Source organism: Sus scrofa, chromosome 8, assembly GCF_000003025.6.
Source record: "Sus scrofa isolate TJ Tabasco breed Duroc chromosome 8, Sscrofa11.1, whole genome shotgun sequence".
NCBI classification, from domain to species: domain Eukaryota; kingdom Metazoa; phylum Chordata; class Mammalia; order Artiodactyla; family Suidae; genus Sus; species Sus scrofa.
The window spans coordinates 12,820,666-12,845,143 of record NC_010450.4 but is presented as its reverse complement, the minus strand read 5'-3'; the positions used below and the strand labels follow the sequence as shown (position 1 = coordinate 12,845,143).

At 33.3% G+C, this 24,478-nt stretch overlaps 1 protein-coding gene across 13 annotated transcripts in view; it reads left to right on the top strand.

Moving 5' to 3' along the window:
• Positions 1 to 24,478, top strand: part of LCORL (ligand dependent nuclear receptor corepressor like) — a 162,493-nt gene that overhangs the window by 124,227 nt on the left and 13,788 nt on the right. For 6 of the 13 annotated variants that reach the window (XM_021100296.1, XM_021100297.1, XM_021100293.1 and 3 more), the window contains 2 exons: positions 4,869 to 4,962; positions 12,962 to 21,263. In XM_021100296.1, the coding sequence (XP_020955955.1) occupies positions 4,869 to 4,962; positions 12,962 to 15,428 (2,561 nt within the window). In that variant the 3' untranslated portion in view covers positions 15,429 to 21,263. Of the gene's footprint in view, positions 1 to 4,868; positions 4,963 to 6,284; positions 10,483 to 12,958; positions 21,264 to 24,166; positions 24,194 to 24,478 lie in introns of those variants that run through there. The other 7 variants (XR_002346349.1, XM_021100294.1, XM_021100301.1 and 4 more) reach the window with 7 other exon arrangements.

Sequence of the window (24,478 nt, the reverse complement as noted above, 5' to 3'; positions counted from 1 at the left end):
CGATAGTTTTGTGAGAAGGTAATAAATATGTTTTTAATGTACTGTAATGTCATATTTAATTAAGTTATTGATCATTAAGCTAGTGATCATCAATCTAGACAACATTTCTGAAGAAAAATCTGGTTATTAGAACCTAATGAATATAGAAATTGATAGTTAAAAAATCATTCTTAGACTCTTTAAGTGGAGTTTTCTTCATGTGAAGCTAGCTTCTCATCTAGTTATCAACTTTTCGACTGTGCTGTCATTTTCTGGCTAGCTGAACTAAGCTAATTGATTTCATGATTATTTTGTCAGTCAGGGTCTGCTGTTTACAGTGCTATATGCTAAGGATTGGTGGGACAGAACTCAGCAGGTCATTTGATGAGTCAGTGAATTGGTCTTTATTGAGGTGCTGTTCCTTTCAGGCCCTTGCTTAGAAGTGAGTCTTGTGAAAAAAATCAGCCAAGTAAGTATACTTAATTAGATATAAATTATAAATAAATTCTAAACATAGTTGCTAATTCCCTACAATACTGTGGGGCTTCAGTTGCTTAACAAGGCAAATTATTATAATATGACATAAATACTGTATGGAAGAATACAAGAGACACTAAGTGAGTTTGAAAGAAGGCTGGGGACAAATTAGGAAAAGCTTCTTTGAGAGGCTGATTCTGAAGGATGTATAAAAAGTTGACCAGGCCAAGTGAGCACAGAGCATACTTGAGAATGGACAGAGGTCAGGTGAGAGATGAGAAAGAAGTGGTGTCCTTGAGGAGTGAAAGACAGTTCTGTAGTTGAGGGTTGTGTTTGTCTGCTTTCAATAGATTCTTTATCAGGAACTTACCAGAGTTCCTGATATGCAAGAAACTGCTTAATTTGGTCATGGTTTTAATTTTTCAAACACCAGTCCATTTTCAAAGTTCTCTCTTGTAGTGTCATGTATACAATTACCTGACCTTGTTGAAAGATTACAACAGCCTCTCTTAACTGTATATACCTTTTGCATTAGTGTTTGATGAGAAATAATTAAATTTTGTTGTTGATGCTCAATCTACAACCATTAAATGGAAACAATTTGTGTTTATTATTGGGTAAACGTTCACATATACAGCAAAATGCAGTGTAATAATCATGTTCCTGGCACGCAGAACTAATAAGTGTGTTATTTGATCATATTTGCTTCTGACAGATTTTCTCTTGAGGAACTATCTTTTTTTTTTTTTTTTTAATTCTTGGAAGCAACCTCTGATAATACCTATTTATGCATCTGTAAGAAAAACAGTTTCGTGTCCTTTAGAGAGTCACATAAATACATACTAAGTGCACTCTTATTCATTTACTCCCGCAGCATGCTCTTCTTACTCATCAGTTAAGCAAAAATTTAAAATCTCAACAATAGCAAGTGGTGTTAAAGTTGTGGGAAAAAAAATTTTGATAATATCTGCAGAAGTTCAAAACGTATACCCTGTTGTGCAGCACTTACACGCCATTGGTGTACATCTTAGAAAGATTCTTATACATGAACACAAGAAGACACTTAGGAGGATTTTCACTTCAGCCTTGTTGGTAATAGTAAAAAACTAAAGCAACCTAAATACCTACCGATAAATGAATGGTAGATAAATTTCAGTCTCTCTCTGTCTTCTACTTATTTCGTATTGCCCTGCAGCGTTTAGTGTAATTAATAAGTGCTTAGTTTTCACCCAGCAATGTAATTTTTAGACTTGAAAGTATATACACACAAAACAATCTAGTTGTGATATGATATCTCCATTGTGAAGGATGCTGATAGATGTAAATCAGCAGCAGGAATGAGAAAATGCCCTCTACCCCTTTACTGATTTTCCTCTTTTTCTCAGTCTTAGTGCCCAAACTATTTCTCCCCTCCTCTGTTTTTGTTTTTGTTTTTTTCCTACTTCAGACAGTTTTTCTAGCTCTTGAGCTACAGCCTTTATGATGGGAAAAAGAATCTTGCTATCAGCAGAATATTTTAATATAGGTGATAAAACTGCTAACAAAAAGTGAGATTTTCTATAGATAACATGGGCAGCCCAGGAATGGAAAGATAAAAGCTTTTCTACCTGGATCACTGAGTAGCGTTCCTTTAAAAAGAGGAATCAGGAATATAGGCTTGATTTGGGTAGTTCTCTTAAAGCTGGAACAGGCCTTAAGTCTAGCTCATCTTCAGGATTGAAATTAGCCGTAACCGGGGCCATATTTGTCCATCAAACCATCAACCTAGGAGTGGTCCAAAAAAGGACAAGAATACCTTTATTGCCCTAGCTAGGGAGCTACAGCTTAGTTGTCATACTTAATGTAAAAGAGAGGAAGGTGTTCCCTGCACCTCCTTTCCTTATTTATAGTTTGTGGAATAAATACTTTAAATCATATCAAAAGTCTAGAAGAGTTAGAATTGGAGAAATTTCATTAATTTATTCTGTAACATTGACAAAAAACAGACTTATGAAGACTGTTTTATGTGCTATAAGCTACGTAAAACATGAGCAAAGTCAAAATGAGTGAATTCAGTGATAACATAAATATGGATTAGATAGTAATGATTTTTTGAAGGTGGTCTCGTAAGATCTTAAAATATTGAAGTTTTAATTGCTGAAGAAGAGAAATGAGGTAATAAAGGAGAAGACAGAACTCATTTCTTTCTTCTTTAATATGTTTATAGCACTCTACTTTTGTTTTTGAGATACAAATGAACTGCACTGCAGTTTGAGAGACCTGACACTGCATAGCACATTTGAGGAACTGCAAGTGATTTAGGTGCACAGGAAGTGTGAGTGTTGAGATGAGTTGGGCTGAAAGGGTAAACTGGAACAAGTACTTCATTTAACAATTTTTAAGGTACCGTCTATCATATACTTTGTCTCTTCCAGTCTGTTTTTCTCTCTTCAGCATACTAGCTTCTAGCAATAACTGAATGTCTTTTAGTACTTCTAAATTCTATTCAGTAAATATGTATTGAACACTTACTGTGTGCCAGCAGTGGGGGATACATCAGTGAATAACATGCTGTGTTATTGTATAGACATGGTATGTAATGTGGACATGTCTTGCCTTCACATAACTTACAGTCTGGTAGCTAACACTAGAATATAGCCTGCTAAATGCTAAATAATATAGTTAAGTGTTGCAGTTTTAGGGACCTAGAATAATAACAACCAAGTTCAAGTTGTGTCCTGATTGATGAGTGAGGTTTGGTGAGAATTAGGATAAGTGCAAGGATAGAAGGAGGAGAAAAGACCAGGAGTCTTCTAGCCAGAGGAAACTAAGTAAAACTGTGAAAGCTCAGAGATGAGAAATAGCATAGCATTTTTCCCAACAGGTTTCCCTGTTCTACCCCATAGTGCCTTGCGGTCCATTCTCCCCACAGCAGACTGATCCTCTAAAAACAAAATTGTGTCATCTTATGCTTAGAATCCTCCAGTGGTTTCTTGTGCCTTTCAAAATAAAACTCAGATTTCTTACCATTACCTACAAGTCCCTTTGTGATATACTTCCTTTAACATTTCTTATTTCATCTTACTCTTATTTCATTTCAGTCACTCTGGCTTCTTTGCTATTCCTTAAAAATTCCAAATATGATTTCCTTATAATAGCCTTTGCACAGACTGAGCCTCGTACAAGCTTGCCCCCAGATAATCTGCTTGGCTGGTACCTTCAAAGCAGAGTTCAGAACTCTGCTCAAGTCAAAGAGGCCTGTACTGATAACAGTCAATAAAATAGCAGCTGCCTTACCCCTACCCTCATTAACCGTCAGCTCACTCTGCCTTATTTCTCCTAAGTAGCACTTATCATCAACCTGAAATATGGTTGTTGGTGGTAGGGTATGAATTACCTAACTAGATCATAATAAGCACCGTGAGAACAGTACTTCATGTGCTTTTTTACTGCTGCTTCTCCAGATTCCTAAAACAGTGCTTTACGCATAGTTGAATTATTTTTAAGCCCCATTGAAATTTTTAGTATTTTTTAAAATATGAATCTTCTTATAATGATTTCTATCTTATAGCTTTAATTTTCAGTTTTTTGGGTACCCGTAGTGACTTATTCACAGTCTTTATTGCTGTGTTTTAAATTCATAGTTTATTCTTTGTAAAGTTTATCAGATTAATATATCTGATTTATTGAAGTTTTATTTATGTAAATTAAACATTGTAATAGTAATAAAATTAACTACATTTTAGTAGCAAACATATAGGCAGTTTTTTACTAAGAGGTTATTTTTCCTAAAATGTTATTATTGTGTCTTCACCCAATCACAGATATAGTTTATTACCTTGGTAGTGATTCCACTGTTACACATTTCCATTATTTAAAACAGTAAAATTTTGTACTGTGAATTCTAAAAAATAAATTGGTTGTACAGAGTCACAGATTACTTAGTACGTGTTCCACATATTACTAGTACTAGTAAATGCTAATTATTGTTCTCTTATTCATCATCATATTTTTTATGCTCTCTGTTTTGTTTGACATACATTATTCCTACTTTCCTAAAGCATCATCTGGGCACCCTTGAATAGAAAACAGTCATGTTTCTATTGAATGAACAGTCAAGTGGTTGTTCACTGCAAAACAGTGGGAAAGATGACCAATGGTGGATTTTAAACAGATTTTATATCATAGTCTGTTTGTTTCTTCATGTCACTTGGCAGTGCCTGCTCTTCCTCTGTTCTTTTTTCCTATGTAGTGCCTTCCCAGTCATGTTCTGTTGCTAAAACCACAACATGAGTTGGTAACAGCCACATATCAAGTGCACGTGTTAATTTTTAGGTCATGAATTGGTAGATCATCAAAATATGAAATGTTGCAAATGTAAGGATTACCTATCTGTCACAAATATAAAGTTTTTTCTCTTGCAAAAATTATAGGGGATGGAGTGTTAGATCTCTCTACAAAGAAAACCAGCATAAAATCTGAAGAGTCATCCATATGTGATCCTTCTTCTGAAAATTCAATGGCTGGGTAAGCAATATCTAGGAAATATAATTTAATATTAATATAAAATTATACAGAGAACTCTTAAAACTACTCTGAAGAGATTGACATATATAGTCTTCTTCCAGAATTTTTGTCACTCATAAGTGTGTGTGTCTGTCATACCTTTCATTTGTCTTTTCTCTTTCTTTTTTATTCTTTCTGTTAAAGAAAAGTTATCAGAACAATCACCAAACTTCAGTTCATGTTACTAAAATGAACTACCAACTTAATCATAGAATACAAACTAAGAAGCAGGACCAAGTAAAGAGAATTTTAAGTTCAATATTTAGGAGGCAATTTTAAGGAGAATATGTAATTTCACTTTTAACTTCTTAAACAATCAACCAATTTTAAAAGTACCGTACTTACTAATTCTTGTAACTAACTTACAGTGTTCAGATTTTTCTCATTGTGTTTTAGGTGTGGTGGCAGACTACTTATCTAGTAATCACCACAGAAAGTCCTTTCATGCTTTGAAAGCTGTTGTTAAATAAACAATAATGAAATGCTGTTCTGTTGGATTTGGGGATATTTTTTTTTTTTTTTGGTAACTTTTGCATCTTCCCATTAACAAACTGCATAGGAAGTTTTTTAGTCACGTTTAAATCTCAGATGTAGAATGTAATTTGCTTCAACTAAGACTGTAATAGCTTTTGAGTTATAAGGTATTACGTAGTGAGCTTTCTGTTTGAGAAACTTTGAAAGTTACAGTGATACATTCGAAATAGAAATAACATGTATAATATATAAAATTATTTTACCTAAATATAACTGATCTACTTGTTTCAAATTTTAAATTTTTACCTAGAGAAAAATTAGTCTTGTGGAAATACGGGGTGTTGGTGTTTGGAAATATTCTTGCTGCTACAAATTTCCTTTAAAGGGGTTGACTCTTTTATTACTTGTTTAGCGGTAACGTCACGTTTCTACTAACAAAAACTCCTTTAGGGTTTGGGTATTTTATATAACGGAACTCTAATTGTAAAAAAATTTAAAGTGTTGCTCAGCAAGCATCTGTCAGAGGAATAGCAACATCATGAGAATATTTTTACAAATACTGAGTTAGGATTTTATGTTCTTGGAAGGTTTGCCCGTTGAGGCCACCGTATGATTGACACATTGTCCTACCAGGACTATAGCGTTTGCTTTGATAAGGAGTAACTACTACATCTCACAGACTTAAAAGAGTCATAAGCAGTGATGTTACCTAAGCAAGGAGTATAATAAAGGAGTGGACCCTCCCCTTCCATAGCTGTGTGAGAGTCTCTCATGCATCAGTTTACCATCGTTTCATTCCATCCATCCAGGAGACTACACAGAAACAGAGAGGACTATGTGGAAAGAAGTGCTGAGTTTGCAGATGGTTTGCTCTCAAAAGCTTTGAAAGACATTCAGTCTGGAGCACTGGACATAAATAAAGCAGGCATACTTTATGGCATACCTCAAAAAACTTTACTTCTCCACTTAGAAGCCTTACCAGCAGGGAAGCCTGCATCTTTTAAAAACAAAACTCGAGATTTCAATGATAGTTACTCATATAAAGACAGTAAAGAAACTTGTGCAGTGCTGCAAAAAGTAGCCTTGTGGGCAAGAGCTCAAGCAGAGCGCACAGAAAAAAGTAAATTCAATCTACTTGAAACCTCAGAATTAAAATTCCCAACAGCTTCCAGTTACCTCCATCAGTTAACTCTACAGAAAATGGTTACTCAATTTAAAGAAAAAAATGAAAGCCTACAATATGAAACTTCACATCCTACTGTACAGTTAAAAATTCCACAGCTACGAGTAAGTTCTGTTTCAAAACCACAACCTGATGGTCCTGGTCTGCTGGATGTTATGTATCAAGTTTCCAAAACCTCTCCAGTCCTTGAAGGATCAGCTCTCCAAAAACTGAAAAATATACTCCCTAAACAGAGCAAAATAGAATGTTCTGGGCCTGTAACTCACTCAAGTGTTGACTCTTATTTTCTACATGGGGACCTCTCTCCTTTGTGTCTTAATTCTAAAAACGGAACAGTTGATGGAACCTCTGAAAATACTGAAGACGGATTGGATCGAAAAGATAATAAGCAGCCCAGGAAAAAACGTGGCCGTTATCGGCAGTATGATCATGAAATAATGGAAGAGGCTATTGCAATGGTAATGAGCGGAAAAATGAGTGTTTCCAAAGCACAAGGAATTTATGGGGTACCTCACAGCACTTTAGAATACAAGGTAAAAGAAAGATCTGGAACACTGAAGACTCCTCCGAAGAAGAAACTCCGATTACCAGACACTGGGTTATATAATATGACAGATTCAGGGACTGGCAGCTGCAAAAACAGCAGCAAGCCTGTGTAGATTACTTGTTAGGAAAATGTTTGTATGTGTGTATGTGCGTGTGTGTGTGTATGTGTGTTTGCGTGTGTGTATGTGCACAGGTGTGTATTTGTGTGTCTATATACACACATGTGGGAATTACAGATGCTCACTCTGACAGGAGACATGAAATTTTACAGTTCAAAAACCACTTACATGCCTTTTGAAAAAAAGTTTTATTCAGGGTTTTCACTGTGGACAGAATTATATAGTTGCTTACTTAATTCTGATAGTTTGTATTTAATCCTTGTATAAATAGGTGACAAAGATTCAGGTTTTCTTTAGTAGTCAATAGCATAAAGCATTGTGGGAAAACAAGTAATTGTAAAGTGGAACATTTTTATTGGTGAAAGACCACTCCAGCCATTCAGTTGAACCATCTTATAATGGAAATATGATATTAATAGCTTGTAAACATTTTCACGTAACATACTTACAGTTACTGTAAGTATATCAAACAACCAATCAGTTTAAATAGACAGCTATCTCCACACTAATATAAATTAATATATACAGTATTAGTACACTACAGTGCATTCTATGAAATATGAAATGCACTCAAGTGCATCCACCAGGAATATAAAAGAAAACCTTAAATGATATATGTATAATGAAATTTAATATTTATCATTTAATAGTTGATTTAGCAGGAAGTTGGGGTTTATAAGGTAAATACTTTAAAAAAAAAAACTGACACATATTTAACCCCAGCATCTATAGAATCCTTTAATATAAGATGGAATACTAAGAACAAAAAGTAATTTAAATTTAATTATTAAAATAATTTAATTTTGTTTTTCATTTGAAAAATAAGCTAATGTCGTAAGGTTAGAAAAGAAAGTTGGAATGCAGCTTAGAGCATGTTTATAATGTGCACAGAAAAAGCTTGAGAATGATAATTTTGGTTTAAATGTGCTGGTTAGTTGATGTTATGACTACTTTAAATTTTAAGGATTGTGACACACTCCTACTATTGAAAAACCTCAGTGTAACTTTAATATATTTGCTGCTGTGACATTTCAAAACATTTTCAGTTTATCAAAATGAATTACAGATTTCATTTTGGTGGGCGATACATTATCATTTTGCTAATAACCAAATTTGCAGTTTGTTCAGGGTCTTGAATAGATTTACAGATATTTAACACTGAAGCTGTTTTGAATTTTCAGTAATGTAAACTCTCTACTAATTGGGTAGTTAGAAGCTGGGCAGTGCATTTTAACTTTTACTAGACTCATAAGAGAGACCAGTAATTTTATATAGCAGTTTTAAAATGTGGTTCAGAGTATCCATGTTCGATTTATGGAGTATGCAGTTTTAGTGGTAAAATGTTATAAAGCATGTGCCTCCATATAAAGAATGGGGATTTGCTTCATAAACTCAAAATTCTCCGAGTGCCCCTTTTCTCTGTTAAAATTCAGGTTCTGATCATTTTTTTCTAAGCCAGTTTTCCTAAGTCCAAAAGGAATACTTAAAGCTGAAGTTTGAAAATAAGTGCACCTTGTCAAATACATGTGTTACTACACTTGTGTTTGTGTGTATCTCATGATCACACATGTACATGTAATACTAAAGAGATTTTCAACTATTACATTTAAAAACTGCTCACATATGTTTAAAGAAACTGAAGAGTGAGAAACTACACAACCAAATAGTTATTTGGTCTCTTAGATCTATACTGAACCCTCTTCAGCTATTAATGTTACCTGCATACTAGGGTATGAATCCTCTTGCTCTTCCCCCCCCCACCCCAAGAAAGTATACATATAATAGATTGCAAAACAGCAGATGTCAGGGTCATCTTTCTTTTAAAGAATTAAGCCATATTTTGTGAGGGCCAGAACTTGGATTATTTAATATATTTCCCCTTCCCCCCCCCATTGAAAAACAAAGTTAAAGATAAAGTAAATGTTTCAACACAATTTTATTGACCTCTTTATACAGAATTTACTTGCAAAAATTTGGGGGCTTGAATGCATTACATAATATTTATATTGTATTGAGCTTTTTTATTCCTCACACTATATTTACATTAATAAATTGATTGAGAAGTTTATAGTAAAGGGATACTTAACAGAACACTTTTATATCATTTAAAAGATGACCTGACCAAAAACTTTACAGGATTCATAAAATCAGGGATCATTTTGCTATTGACTTCACAGTGATCAGTAGTTTTATAGGTAATATTATAGTTAATTTGCAGCATTTTAGTACTTGTATTATTTATTTTTGGTCAGAAATAGTAAATTAAATATTTTTTGATAGTTTATAGGTAATGATCAACCCATAACTTTTAAAAGAAACAAAATGTTTCTAATAATTGAGTTAACTTTTGATTATACAAACTAGGAAAGGCAGGGAAATTTATGGGTTCCCCTTCTCCCCAGTGATTCTATTAAGATGTTCTTTATGTTAAACTTTCAAAGTACTTTATAAATTTAGTTACCAGTTACTACTTATAAATTGACAATTTTCTGAAAAATCCAGTTTCAGCAGACTTTTAATGAAGGTGAAAGCAACCCTTATGTGCTTTCTACTTATTTGAATGTTCCTCAAGTATTTTATATTTAAAAAAAAAAAAAGAAGGAAAAGAAAAAAACAGTGCCTCTGTTTTTAGAAAACTACTGCTCAGTAAAGTTGTTTAAACCATTTCTGGTAGCTAATGACAATTTTATATTAAATTGTATACTAACTTTAGTGAGACTGATTTTTTTAGTTGTTTACAGTACAAATACTTGTATTTGTTTTTTAATTGCAGTATTTCCATTGTCGCAGTAATTTAGTAAAACTCTGTGGCTGCCTTGATTTTGACAGATTTTGTTAATATAAACTGATTGTTAGGCAATTAGTTATATTTATGCATAAATCAATTGCACTATAATTCATGAATTATTTATTACAATATTTTCTAATGAATTCATGTATCTGTCTTGTGTTGTAAATGTACTGTAATTCTGTTTCTACTTTGTGTTGTTATATATCTAAATCTGATTGTATGAATTTTAATTGTTCAGTTAACGTGTTTCTAGGTTGTAATTTGTAGTAAAGCACTTCAATGCTTTTGCACTTAAATTTACAACACTGTGGTGTGTGATTGATTTACTCATTCAGTAAAAGAAAAAGAAAAGAAAAGAAAAGAAAAAACTGACTACACTGGCTTCTTTGATTCACTCCAGGAAGCAGTCTTATTAATATTAATACTAATATTAGAAATTGACTTTTCTCCAAAGAGAACAATTTCAACAGCAAAACCTGTAATGGGCAAAATGGATAGTAACATGCAAAAAATAGGCAGGATGTTTTATTTATAAACCAAACAGGAAAAAGTTAGAAAAATTCTTAGCAATAAGAACAGAGCTGTAAAACATAACATTTTAGAATCTTTATATAGTCAATTGAGAATAAATTCTTAATTGGAGGCTTATATGTATTTAGCTATTATTTACTCATATATTAAGTTTTTCTCTGACATTCTAAGATAGAAGGAATATGGAAAAGAAAAAAAAATTGAAGCCAAATAAACATACTGTGGAGTTTTATAAATTTGAGACCTTAGTTTTCTAATATCTGATGCATATATAATCTTAATACCTAAATATTTAATAACTTTTTAAAGCTATTCTTCATATAGCATTAGATAGAAATTACTAGCCACTGTGATATTTTTGAGATTTTTGAAGTTCCATTATTAAAAATAATAAATGAATAAGAAACTCTTAAAGTACTTCCTCAGAATGTCAAAAGAGAGATATAAAAATCTTGCAGGAGTTTTCAGAATAGTTAACACATCATTAATTTTTATTATTTCTACTCTATACTAACAGAAAAAAAGCATTTGAGCATTTCAGGAGCTATTAAAAAGCATAGTAATTTTTAAAATATAGTGCAATGTATTTTTCTGAGAAATATGTGAAATCTCTCTTTAACTACTTAGTCACAAATATGTTTAATAGACCTTAACATAACTTTAAAGAAACCTGTTAGAAGTGTGTGTCTATAAGAACTTCTTTGTGCTGTTGCTTATGCAAAAATTACAATTTTTAATTTGCTGGAAAAGAGTATAATGTCACTTGTATCTTCTTATTTGATAGTTAACATTTCCTCCTGTCTCTTTTTTCTACATATGTTTTTTGAATTTTCTAATATGAATCTTGGGAGTCAGCTCAATCATTTTATACTCCCAACTGCAACAGAATTTACAAAAAGTTATTTTCAGAAAGCAGGGGATACTGAGGTCATGTCTTGTCTTCATCTGTCTGGAGGTAGCAGTGAACTTAAAATTTTTTATTATACTTTCATATCTCTTCTCACTTTGATAGCTACTGTATGTCAAATCACATGTTAATTTTAGTAGTTCAGCATTGGTTTTGAATCTAGGAAACATCTTTCTAGAAAAATTTTGATCTAATTTGTGAAATTTGCTTTGGTGTTTTTGCTATTCAAATAACAATTTTTATAATATGTAGATAAAATATTGCAGACTTATCTGTGAAATAAGCTAGTTATAGGGAGGAAAATTTAAAAGAATTTCACTTTTTACTGTAAAAGAAAAATTTTAACTTTTTATGTTCATGAACATCATAGCCCTTTATTTAAACAAAATACAATATTCTGTAGCAATTCATAATCAGCATATTTCAGTTCCAATCCTAAATAAAATTTCTACAAACCAGGAACTAACAACAAATACAAGAGATCATGAGTGGGAAGCTATTTCCATGTACAGAGTTTGGTGATATGTTTACTTTAAATAGATACTTTTCTGAAACAGAATTCTTTTAATATATTTTATTCTTCTTGCTGCTGGTATTGGATTAAAAAGATTTTTTTTTAGACTTCTACATTGGTTGCTAAGTAATCCTGGGTTTTAGTTAACATTAGATTTATGTTAGTTTCTGCAGTGGGACATTTTCCAGCATTTGAAATTAAATAATTAGGTAAGTAATGCCTTTAGTTTTGATATAATTACTTTAGTATTTAAAATCAATTTAAAATAGATTTCATTTTTAAATAGCTTAAATTTTTAATTTTCTTACTAGGTTAAAATGCCTGCAGTTTAATCTTAGAAAAGACATTCGTTTATTTATGTGAAATTTAAATCCCTTAATTTTCCTTTGTGACTCTGCAAAACTTCTTTATTATTTTTACTACCTTGAAAAATATATCTATTTTAAATAAAGATAAAGATTTCATCCTACATCTTATTTTTTTTCATTTGCTCTAATATGGATTGATAACTATCAAAATAACTTATAAAATGTCTACTTTACAAAAATTTTAACTATTTCTGAAGCACTTTCATTAAATATTCTTAATATATCCAAAGCACTAAACATTAGCAGTCTTTAAATATAATAATATCTATCAGCAGCAGCTTTTATATTGCAAAATATAGGGCTTTGCTTTAACTCTTACATTTTTGTCATAGGAAATTAATTATCATCAGTGCTTCATTATATTTTTGGCTAAACAATAATCAAGATGTCATTATTGCAGCTCTCCATAGGAGTTAGGAGTCCAGCAATACCAAAACATCTTTTGTTCAAACTCTGTTAAAATTAAAACTCCTTATGATATTGGTATTTTTGCTGTAATTCATTTTTTGTTTGATTTTTATTTTTAGTTCAACTGTTGATGCAAAATCAGAGGAAGCTACTAAAATGGAAAAAGGAAAATCAGCACTAAGCAAAGTTTTGGAATCTTTGTGCATACATCATCAGCAACAAGTTTTGGCTATGTTGAAATTTCTAGCCCAAGAGCAGAATGCTGCTTCTCTTTGCTGTTGTAATACATCATGTACTGTGTCTTCAGAATCTCAAAATCCCCTAATTGAAGATGATTTAGATGGTCTATTCTGTAGTTGTGAATATAGGCTGGCAGAAAGAGGGTGTTTACAAAATGAAAGACAAAGAGCTGGTTTTGTGCCTCTGCCAGTCTGTATTAAAGATTTACATTGTTTATCTTGCCAAACTGTAACTACTGAACACATTAAGACAGTAGTGAATAGAGGAACTGCAAACAGTTATAACTCTCACAGGTGCTGTTCTGGATTGTTACCAAACATTCATTCCACAAAATCAGGCTTTCAGACTCCTTTTTCATCAAGGGAAGTATGCGATGTATCAATAAGTCTTAAAGATGTTTGTAGATCTCGAAGTCCCTCCCCCCCACCATTGTCACCTGTACAGACTGAAGGATTTGAAAAATTGAAAGATGTCATCTCAGAGCTTTCAGCCTTAGAAAATAACAGACTTGAAACAAACATTAACCAGCCTCCATCTCTCACTCCAGCAGAAATAAGCAGTGACAAAGATGATCATGAAGGTAAAATGCATAAAACTAAAGAATCCAGTAACTCTGATTCTTTGCTCTTGGAAGACAGCAATAATTGTACTACAAATCATGAAAAAGGTGAAGCTACTGTAATTTTTCAAGATTTAATGGATCGTATTAATGAAAAATTAAAATCAATAGAAACGATAGATATGACTAACCTTATAAAATTATCTAGCAGTGATTGTAATACAGATAATGATTTAAAATTGAGGGATTTAATAACCTCTCTCTTGCATAATGCAAAAGCCAGTGATTACAGTTTTATGGAATTACTGAGTCAGCATGATAAAAAGGTAGAAAATAAAATAATCCAGACAAGATTTCGAAAGCGTCAAGAAAACTTGTTTGCAATGCACAACTCTCCTGATTCACCCATATTTAGAAGGCAGTCTTTACAGATAAAAAGAGAGCTTGCTAGTCTTGATGAGAACTTTATAAGAAAAAAATACACTGAAAAAAATTCAAGGAAATTTTTGCGCAATGATGAATTATTTTCAGCAGACAAAGAATTCTGCCATTGCCAAGGGCCTTTGTTACAAAATACTAGAAGCCTTCAAGATAAAAATCAAGCAGAAACATCGGTTTCACTAGATTATGCGTTACAGTCATTGCAACTACCTCCTCATAATTTAGGAACTAACTCGGCTTTTGATGCATTTTCAGAAAGCTTTAAAACAACTTCCCCTGAGAAAATGAACATAAGAAGATCACAGGAGAAATCTGTGGCTGGAAAAAATTTTTTGCAAAATCATAAAGCGAATTCAAAATTAGAGAGTGGTCAAAACCCTTTGAAAAATGATGTCTCTGGACTTTTGAATAGAACTAAACGAAATATTGTACCTCCAGGGTGGTATTCTATCTATGTAACAAATAATTATGTTTTAAAAAAATCCCCTAAGGCCAAAAAAGTTTCTGAATCTACAAAAAAAAAAGATCCAGTAAAAAATACTCAGATTGAAAGCTCACACAATATAGATCTAAACAAAATTGCACTGAATTCTAATTTACAAGTTGTTGTGGAACGTTTGGAAGATACAATAAATATAACAAAGTCTTGGAATAATCAGTCACTATCAGAAGGATATAAAGCATCCAAGAAATTGATCGAAATTGGTGGTAAAGATCAAAATGCTGGTAGAAATCTGACTCTTCCTATACGTAGAATGGCATGCAAAGAGCAGAGTTTATCAAAATCTGGAGTACCATCCACCAATGTTAAAAGCAACCATATACCTACAAAAGATTGGAATAACAGGAGACTTGATAACCAGAAAAAATCATCTGTTTTAGATACAGGTGGCTTGATTTCCAGTGTTGAAAATGTACCAACAAAATATAAAGCCATTGAAAGCTCTTCTTTTTCCAGCTATTCTAGTCCTGTCAAACTCATGTTTTTATCTGAGGTTAAAAGCAGTGAAGGAGTCAAATATACTTTAACTTCAGTCGGTACTTCGGAATCAAATACTGATCTTCCATCTAAAAAACTACTAACCCATCAAGTAACTGGAAAAAGAAAGGGAACAAATGAGAATATCCCAAATGCTAACTTTGAAAATTATAGTTCTACTCTTAATGACAGTGACACTCTTCAAAGAGAACTAAACAAATTTAATTGTGCGAAAGAAACTACAGACTCCTCTGCAATGTTTATAGATGATATGAATAGTGATAAACCACAAGAGGAACCTAAGGAATATTCAAGCAGTGCTATTGATTCATCTTTTAAAAGAAAACCAGGGAGACCTAAAAAATAGGTCCCCAGGTTGTGAAGCAGATTAAGCGACCAATTGGAAGACCACCAAAACCTAAAACTGACCAAGCAGACATTACCATTTGCCAGAAAGAGTCTTTTAGTGCTGAAAAGAAAAGCCCAGAGTCTCTCATATCAGAAGTAAAAGAAGGTGTATATAAAAAGAGTATTATAGTAACTGTTATTTATGGAAGGTCAAGAAGAACTAAAAGGCATGTTTCTGAAGGAAGTGTAAACAGAGGCAATGTAATGTCTTTAAACAATGTTGCTGATTTTACCACAGAATATAATAGTCTCAGAAATATTAGAGAATATAAAATCGACTCGGGTGAAAGAATAAGTGCTATTTCAAGTTTGACTACTGAAAGTGAGATCTTGGGGTCTGGCTTTGAATATGTTAGACCTATCAAGAACAAGTCTGTGATACCTCAACCTTCCAAGAACATTGTTCGACCAAATCAGAAGCCTTTGGCAATTCGGAAACCTGGTAGACCTGCAAAAGTGAAAATCTCTGGCATATCTGTGACTGTTAATAGAATTTCACCTCAGGAGAGAGAAGTAAGTATTAGCAGCTGCTTACCTCCTTTAGAACAAGAGAATACATTAGAAAAAAATCTGCCAGAAGAAAAATATGATCACCAACACTCCGTGGATACAAGGCACACTGAAGCTGACGAATTTAAGAATGGATCAAAAAGTATGGTTGCTACTATACCTTTGAGACATTCTATTAGGGATAGAAAACCATCTCTGCATTTCCTACATTCATTAGCATCTTCTAATTCACTTATTTATAGAAATGCTCTGCTCCATAAATCATGTAAACTCCATTTGCAGAAAGGTAAAAGTCAGAAGGACAAACATAAGCAGTCAAGGATTAAAATAGCTTCCCAAGGTAACCTAGGAGCTAGAAACTCAAGGAATGCAAAAAAACGTTTGGAAGATAAATTAATACCCATTTCCGAAGTATCCTTGGACCCTATAATCTCATCAGATCCTTTGCTCAGGTGGTGGGCTGCTTCTACTCCAAATGATTCCTTATTAGAGGAATTAAACAATAGATTTGAACAAATAACAAATGCTTGGGTGCATGTAAGTGGAGATGAGGCTGAGAATTGTGTTCATAAAAAAAGAGAACAGATTGAAAATAATAACTTCAAAATAGCAAGCCCTTTGGAAACCTGTCTTTTAGAACTTGAAGTTTCACCTGTAAAAATGCTTTTTCAGAAAAAGTATGATTTGAATGAACTCTGTACCTGGTTTATGCAAACAACAGAAACACAGTCTCTTTCACTAGTTAGAAAAGCAAATGCTCGAAACCCTTTGGAAGTAATAAACACCAGAGGAATTAAATTAGGGACCAAATATTCTGATTTTAATACCAGTCCCTTCAGAAAGCACTTTAAAAAGTTTGCACTATCTTCTCCTTCAAAATCAGCAGGGAAGTTGCATATACTGCATAAAATGGTTAGCTCTCCACTCTTAAATGTGAAAAGTAATTTAACACTAACTAGATTAAAAAGAACTGAGTTTAAAAGGTTGCAGCATGAAAGGTGGAGAAGAGAGGGAAAGCTGCACAGCCATGGAACAGGTGATTGGATGTCTAAAAGGAGGAACTTAAGGTTTTTTTGCCAGAACCAATTTTTAAATAAGACTAAGGGGGAAGCAAATGCTGACATCCCACTCCAAGGAAAAAACACAGTAGATAATCAGTTTATTTTGCCACCTGAGATCAGGGATGACTTTTTGCAACAGAAGGTGGCAATCTCTGACTTCAAAACGCATGCTAGTGTAGAGACTAAATTTAAGTCAGAAGCAAAGGAGAATGGAAAAAATTGCAGCCAAAAAGATTTTGAAAAGGGACCAAGACTAGGAAATGTATGTCCAAATAATTGGAGGTCGAAAACCTTAAAAGATTGTAGAATATTTTTGAGGAAGATCAACTATCTTGAACACAGAAATACTTTTAAGCTAAATACAATTATTTACTCTCCTGAACCTGTTGACAGTGAAAGTAATCCTCAGACTCACATAGAAGAGTCAAAGCGCTTTACCTTAAGATCCCATTCTCCTAGGCAAAATTCTTTTAAAAAGCAGTCTAAAGAAATAGAAAATGCTAAAGCCAATAGTCCTTCAAGTGATAAATTTCCCGGCCAACTTGACAATAGTAAATTAAATAAATGTGTTAACTATGACAAGAATCCTCCTGATAATTCTGAAGTTCTTAGCAAATTGAACAAAAGAAAAAGACCACCGTGGAAGACCACAGAATTGTCAACAAAAAGACATAAACGACAATCTTGCAACAGTGGACAAATGGCAAACTATTATTCAAAATCCCAACTAGGTAAGTTTTTCTCTACTTAATTTTAAAGTTTCATTGTAGGTGCCTTGAGTAAAGAATGAGATAATGGTAGAAAAAGAATAGCTGATTTAGTTTTAATTAATATTTCCAAAATATTTGGATAACATGAATTTCTTGGCACCTAGTATGAAACTCATGAAATCAGGTGCTGCTAAATGTCCCAGAGCATTTCCCCACATCTAAATGTGTCCAGGATTTCAAGCAAATTAAAGTGTATTTGATAGAGACATAGAGAGCTTCTAAACAGACATCATTAATGTAAATGTTTTATTATTGGTTTTTGCACCTGATCTAATATAAAATATAGAAAACAATTTAACAAATAAATATGCCCAAGTAACTATCTAGACGTTAACTACTACACTACAGGCTAGTATATATTTATTGTCTTGATAAATTAGTAACTTTGAGACCATCTGGAAAAAAGTAAAAATATCTCATGGCTAAATTGATACACACTATGACCTATGTAATAATCCTAGGGTATCAGTCTCATATTCTTCATTAAGTTGTTAGGTGCTTTGGTACTGTTTTGGGAACCACTTTAAGGCTGTATTGTTTAAAGAGTGTCAAGGAACAAGATTTTTTTTTTTCCAATAAATCAGCAAACTTGTTGAATTCTTTGTTCATATCATTGAACTAAATTCCATGGATATAAAGATGAATATTTCTTTCCAGAGATAACTCATAACCTAGCAAGAGAGAAAGGCATATACAGGTAATTTTAAGGTAATGCTAAATTTAGAATGCAAACTGAATTTGCTTCAGCAAGTAATTATGGGTTTTACTCAGTTATATTGATCTGACAAAAATGTGTGCCTCAGGGAGACTGTTACCACTAGAACCTAGCAAAAAAGGGACATAAACACTGAAGTTGCCAATGTAGTTAGTTCCAACTCTGCTTATTTATAGGTGCTAGACAGTTTAGGATATATAAGAGTATGGTAGTGCTTGCTGATTACTTCCCTGACATGAGAGAGTGCCAGGTTACATTTGGGAATATAAGGCTATTTTTAACATAAATTTACATTGATACATTGCGTGTTTTAGGGGAGTCTTTTTTGTGGAGTCAGGGAGGTAATGGTGGCTTAATTTCTGTTACCTTTTAAAAAAATATCAGGTCTTAGATTAAAATATTAAAAGCAGTAATTAAACTCTAATAGGGTAGGAGATTTTTATGACCCCCCTAAAAAATTCAGTTACTTAACTGAATAACTGTATAATACCTATTTCAGTAATATCTAACATGCAGTGACTAACATTCAGTGATTAAATTTTAGGAGTTCCCACTATGGTGTAGTGGATTAAGAATCAAGTGTTGTCTCTGAGGCCATGCAAGTTCAATCCCTAGCCCTGCACAGTGGGATCTGGTGTTGCTGCAGCTATGGCATAGGTGGCAGCTGCGGCTCAGATTTGATCCCTGGCCTCGAAACTTCCATATGCCATGAGTACAACTGGAAAAAAAAAGAAAGAAAAGAAAATATAAAATTAAAATTTTAAAGGTGATCAAATTAATGTCTCCATTATGAAAGATGGATCAAATCTAAAAATAATGCCCTTCTTACCCTAGGGATAACTAAAAATAATATTATAACAAATAGTATATCATAAAAAAAGAGAGGAATCTGATCATGATTTTTTAAAAGAACTTACTATCATTCACCTTAAAATATTCACACATATTTTTAAAAGACCACCATCAATGGAGAATAAAGTGTAGTGTTTCGTTTTCAATTCTTTGTACCATGTTCATTTCATGCTAAAGATAGTTGGCATTGTCATTTTTCAACAGAACTGTATTTTGTTCTTCCAGCTTTTTAACCACTGTATCTTTCTAAGGTATAAATGTAAAATTTATTTTAATATTATTCTTCATCTCACTGAATGAGATCACCCTAGAAAAATAAGGTGGAAGATGCCTAATTATTACTTTTTCAAATTAATTTCTGAGTTTCTGGTTCAGTAGGTTAAGGGTCCTGCATTGTCACTGCTGTGGCTCTGGTTACTGCTGTGGCACAGGTTTGATCCCTGGTCTGGGAACTTCTTCATGCTTAGATGCAGCCAAAAAAACAAAACAAAACAAAAAAATTAATTTCAGATTCTTTTGTATATTTAAAAAAATTTTAGTATCACATTGAGTTTTTTCACCTTTTCTCACTTTTAAAATTACTACAAGTAGTTCCTGTTCTGCTTAAAGTTTTATTTATCTTTTACTGATAACTTTCCTTCTTTATTTTTTAACATTCTTTTTTTTCACTCAACAAGGATGTTATTTTTATAAAGTTGTATTTATAGCAATATTTGTTGTATTATCTGATTTTTAAATATTTCTTAAGATGTTGTTTTTTTCCTCATTATTCTTGATATTCCATACTTCTTTTTGCCTTTTTGGATATGACACTAAAACTCATTATCAGTTTTATATGTGTTTTTCTTCATAGAATAATTAGTGACTGGAAATTTGAGAGACTTTCATCAACAGGACTTTTCTAGGAAAATTCCTAGGGCAATGTATATGGTGAATTATGGAATATTTCTATTGGTGAAGAGTTTTGCTCCTACCACAAATGTCTTGTTTTTATACATTTCAAGGTTAACTGTTCAGATATAGTTTAATACATAGGAGTTTTAAAAGTTAAAAATTCACTACATTTGTACTGCCATATTATATGTCAAGTAGACATGGAAAGGAAGAAAAAATTTAATTCTGTTCTATTCTTGGTTCAACAAATAATGAATGCCTACAAATATGCTTTTATGTAGTATAGAAGGTTCAAAAAGTTCTTTTTCCATCTAAATGAGAAAACAAGACCTTATTCAATAAAGAGGATGCATTTTCTGTTTTAAGTAGGATGTTATATGTTTAAAGGGATAGAAAGTCATGGTTCCTACTCTCGTGGAACTTACTGTCTGCGTGGGGATAGTGAATAGGCAGTTTTGGTAGAAGGATAAGTGCTGTGATGGGCGAGAAAGGTAGACTGTAGGAGCACACAGGGAAATTGAAGGCACGTTTAGAGAATTAGGCAAGGATTCCTACATTGTCACATCTAAACTGAGATTTGAAGTAATGTGTTACAAATCCAGAGAGTTATTTCGGGCAGAAGCAGATTGCATGGGGAAAATTTGGGTGACAGAAGGGAGCAGGCTTGTCTAGAACAGTGAATAATTTAGTTCATATAGCTGAGGCACAAAAACAACTGTAAAACATTGATTAGGGGTCAGTTAGGCCTTGAAGTAATCCATCGACTATAGCACAAGAGGTTATTTTAGAGATTTGGGAGAGAGCAGTTTTGGTGGACTAGTAGACCCAGAAATCTTAGAGTAACTGCAGGAAGACAAAGAAAAATGTAAATGGCTGTGATTAGAGAGGAAATAGGGAAGTAGTGAGAGGAAGCCCAGTTGAACGATGTTTAGATGCCAGTAGGAAGAAGCCAGTGGAAAATGAAAGACTGAAATTAGGAAATGAGATGACAAGTAGTGGAAATGGAGTGAAGCCCCTGACGTGATCATTTGGATATCATGGGGCATCATTAGAGAGATTGGTCTTGGCCAGAAGAGTCACTTCTTGTCCTAAAGCACATAAATAGTGGGAACAATATGTGAGGATGCAAATCAATATATAAGTTTATGGGCAGAATGTTGAAGAGAGTAGGGTCTATTTTCTATGACTCAAGAGGTAATCTAAGAGTAGTACGGTGGGTATTGAGCTATATGGATAACATTTGAAATACTGTCTCGAGAACTAACAGGATTGAACAGCTTTGTGGTTTTATTTCAGCTGCCAGAATAGTAATTGGGTTCATTAAGTGGGTGTAACAGAAGGACAAAGAGATCAAGCCAAGAATTCATTCTGTGAATTGTGAGAAACTATATGATCAAAGTGTAACTTGTAGGGTGTCTCTAATAGTTGCACACAATATCGATTTCAGGGGAAGAGCAGAATGGGGTGTGTGAAGGGCCAATTGTGAGAGATGATTTGGGGATGATCATGGCCTAAAATTGTTTGTGACTATCGAAAATAATAATATAAACCTCTTAATGTCAGTGTCTTGAGTTCCCAAGGGAAATGTGTGCCTTTTCTTAATTGACATATCCAGATGTAATCAATGGACTTTGGACACCTCCAAGGAAGTTTTAAGACTAGAATAACATAATGTGTACTTCAAGCTACTATCCTCATAGTGTTTTTCCTATGATATTAAATTTTCTCCTAAAAATTTAGAATTCAAGTTGACTCTGAATTGAATTCTGAGATGAGTGAAAAAAGGTCAGTTTTTCAGCTTCTGTTTTGTCATCTATCCTCTAGAATGATTTAATATACATATAACTTTTCCATTCAGAATTCTGGTTTTCGCTCAAGTATGTAACTAACGGGTGATTTTTAATTAATAGTATACTCCTTTAACTCCCCAGAACTGAGACTAGACATGCGTCCGTGAACGTTTTACCATATTTTTTGAGTCCTAACAAGATATTCTTTCAGATTTGAATGATTGAGGCAACTCTCAGCACAGGATATCCTTAAGCATTTAAAAATAAAATTTAGTGTTAGTTTATTCACGTGCTGTTATTTAGCATCATAATTATTATCTCATGGAAAAACTATGATGAGCCACAGAGTAGAGGATCTCTCATTTTGATAGAAAAACGTTTCCAGATGATTTAGTCACCTTAATCTAGTTTGCTACACAAACATTCCAAAGTGTTTCCAAGAAACACTAGCCCACCAAGATGTCCTGTGTGTAAAGGGTTCTGTAGTCTGATAAGATTGGAAAGTGCTCAGTCCTTTTTCCTGGGCTTCCTGAGTCACAGTGTCCCATTGGCATATCAACCTGCATTCTCCAGACTTTGTATCCCACAGAAACAGTGCTCTGCATGCTTTCCTGCTAGGTTTTCTCTATGCTTCCTATGAAGTGATTGTAAAGTAACGTATATACCAGATGTGTTCTTGTACATAAATTGTTAGAGTAATCAAAATTAAGTTGTAAATGCTTTACTAAGATTCACCATTTAAAGAACAGTGGTACATAGGCCAAAATAATCACATGTTGATCAGTCTGTAAGTTTCACTTTTGTGTTAGAATTTATTTCACAATGAGCTGTGCTAGCAGTCAATTCAGGTAGCTGTCCTGTTTTACAAACTCTAAGAAAGTATCTTATGAATTTAGAAGAACAGTGTCTTCTCAAGTCTCAATCCACGCTGTTAATTTGTTCAGAAATGGATGAAACAGAGACAGATATTTTAATGTAAAAAAGAAATGCTTTGACCTATTCTTTTTAACATGGGCTTCATATTACTGCTTTGTTACTTGCCAGTGCCATAGGTAAAACTATTAAAACTGTGACCCAATAATATATTCTATTGAAATCAAGAATTTTTCATAAAAATCCATTCTGTTTAACAATTGGATTCAGCCCCCCACTCCCACCCCACCCCCGTCATTGTAGTTTTCATAGGAATGGAGCAAAGAGAAGAGTTTTAGTTTTCAAAGAGTTTCTAACTCTTGCCTTAATTCTTTATTAAAATATGAGACAGCTACTTTTGTAATTCCTTGTCTCGATATTTTTTTCTTAGAATTTTTCTTGCATGTCTTTTGTCTCATTGTCTTTTCAACCATTACGGAGTTTTCCAGGATATTCTGCTTTACTGATTGCTGCATATCTTTCCTGGAAAACTATTTAATTTATTCAGCAAATGCCAAATATTTTTCTTTTGATCTACCAGGCATATTTAGACGTTAGAGTCACACAGGAACTCAGCAACTTATCAAAAAATATTTCAAGTTTTTTTTTTTTACTTTGACAACATAATTAGTATAACTTGAAGAAAGATAATTTGGTCGATTCTCCTGATTAGTGGATATGGAGTACAGCACTGTTTTCAAAAAAAATTAACTTTCCGAATTGGGGTTTCTGGCCCCCCGCCTGCTTTGTAGGTAGTTTTATTGGAACATTGCCATGCTTATTCTCTTATATGTAATCTCTTGCTGTTTTTATGCCACAGAAGCTGAATTGAATAGTCGCAGACAGAAACCCCAAAAAGCCTAAAATATTCATTATCTAGCCCTTTGCAGAAGAAAAAAAATTTGCTGACCCCTGTTTATATCAGTAAAAGCTTGATATGGTGTAACAAGGGGGGAAATGTATCGAATTTGTTTAGTAAATCAAGATTGTCTATCCAGTTCCTCCCCAGCACCCCATCCACCCCTTCCCTTTGTCTGCTTCCACCTCCCACACAGCGCAGTGCATTTCTGACATGGAGTTTTTTGCTTCGTTTTGTTTTATCTCTGTGAGACAAGACCTGTCTTTATCCAGCAGGGTGGTGCCATGAATGCCAGTTTTATTCTGTTTTATAAATCTTTATTCTCTCCCTGCAGCCTCCAGACCTGCTTTGTCTCTCTGAGGTAAGTTCAAGGGTCTCCCTTCTCTTCCTTAAACCAACTGGTACCCCCTGTTCGGAAGAGATTGATTTCAGGGCTTCACACCTTAAATTTCTTCCTCTAGTGTTCTCTTCCCCTCTTTTCTTCTCTATTTCTTCACTTAGGAATTCAAAATTCTTCGTTCAGCTCTTCTGGATGCCATTAATTTTTCCTCATTTTTCCAGGGCAGTCGTTTTCTTTGTAGTAGAGCTGAGTTTCTGTGATTATCATAATATTAAGCCTACCGAATTCACCTGTTATTTAAAAAAA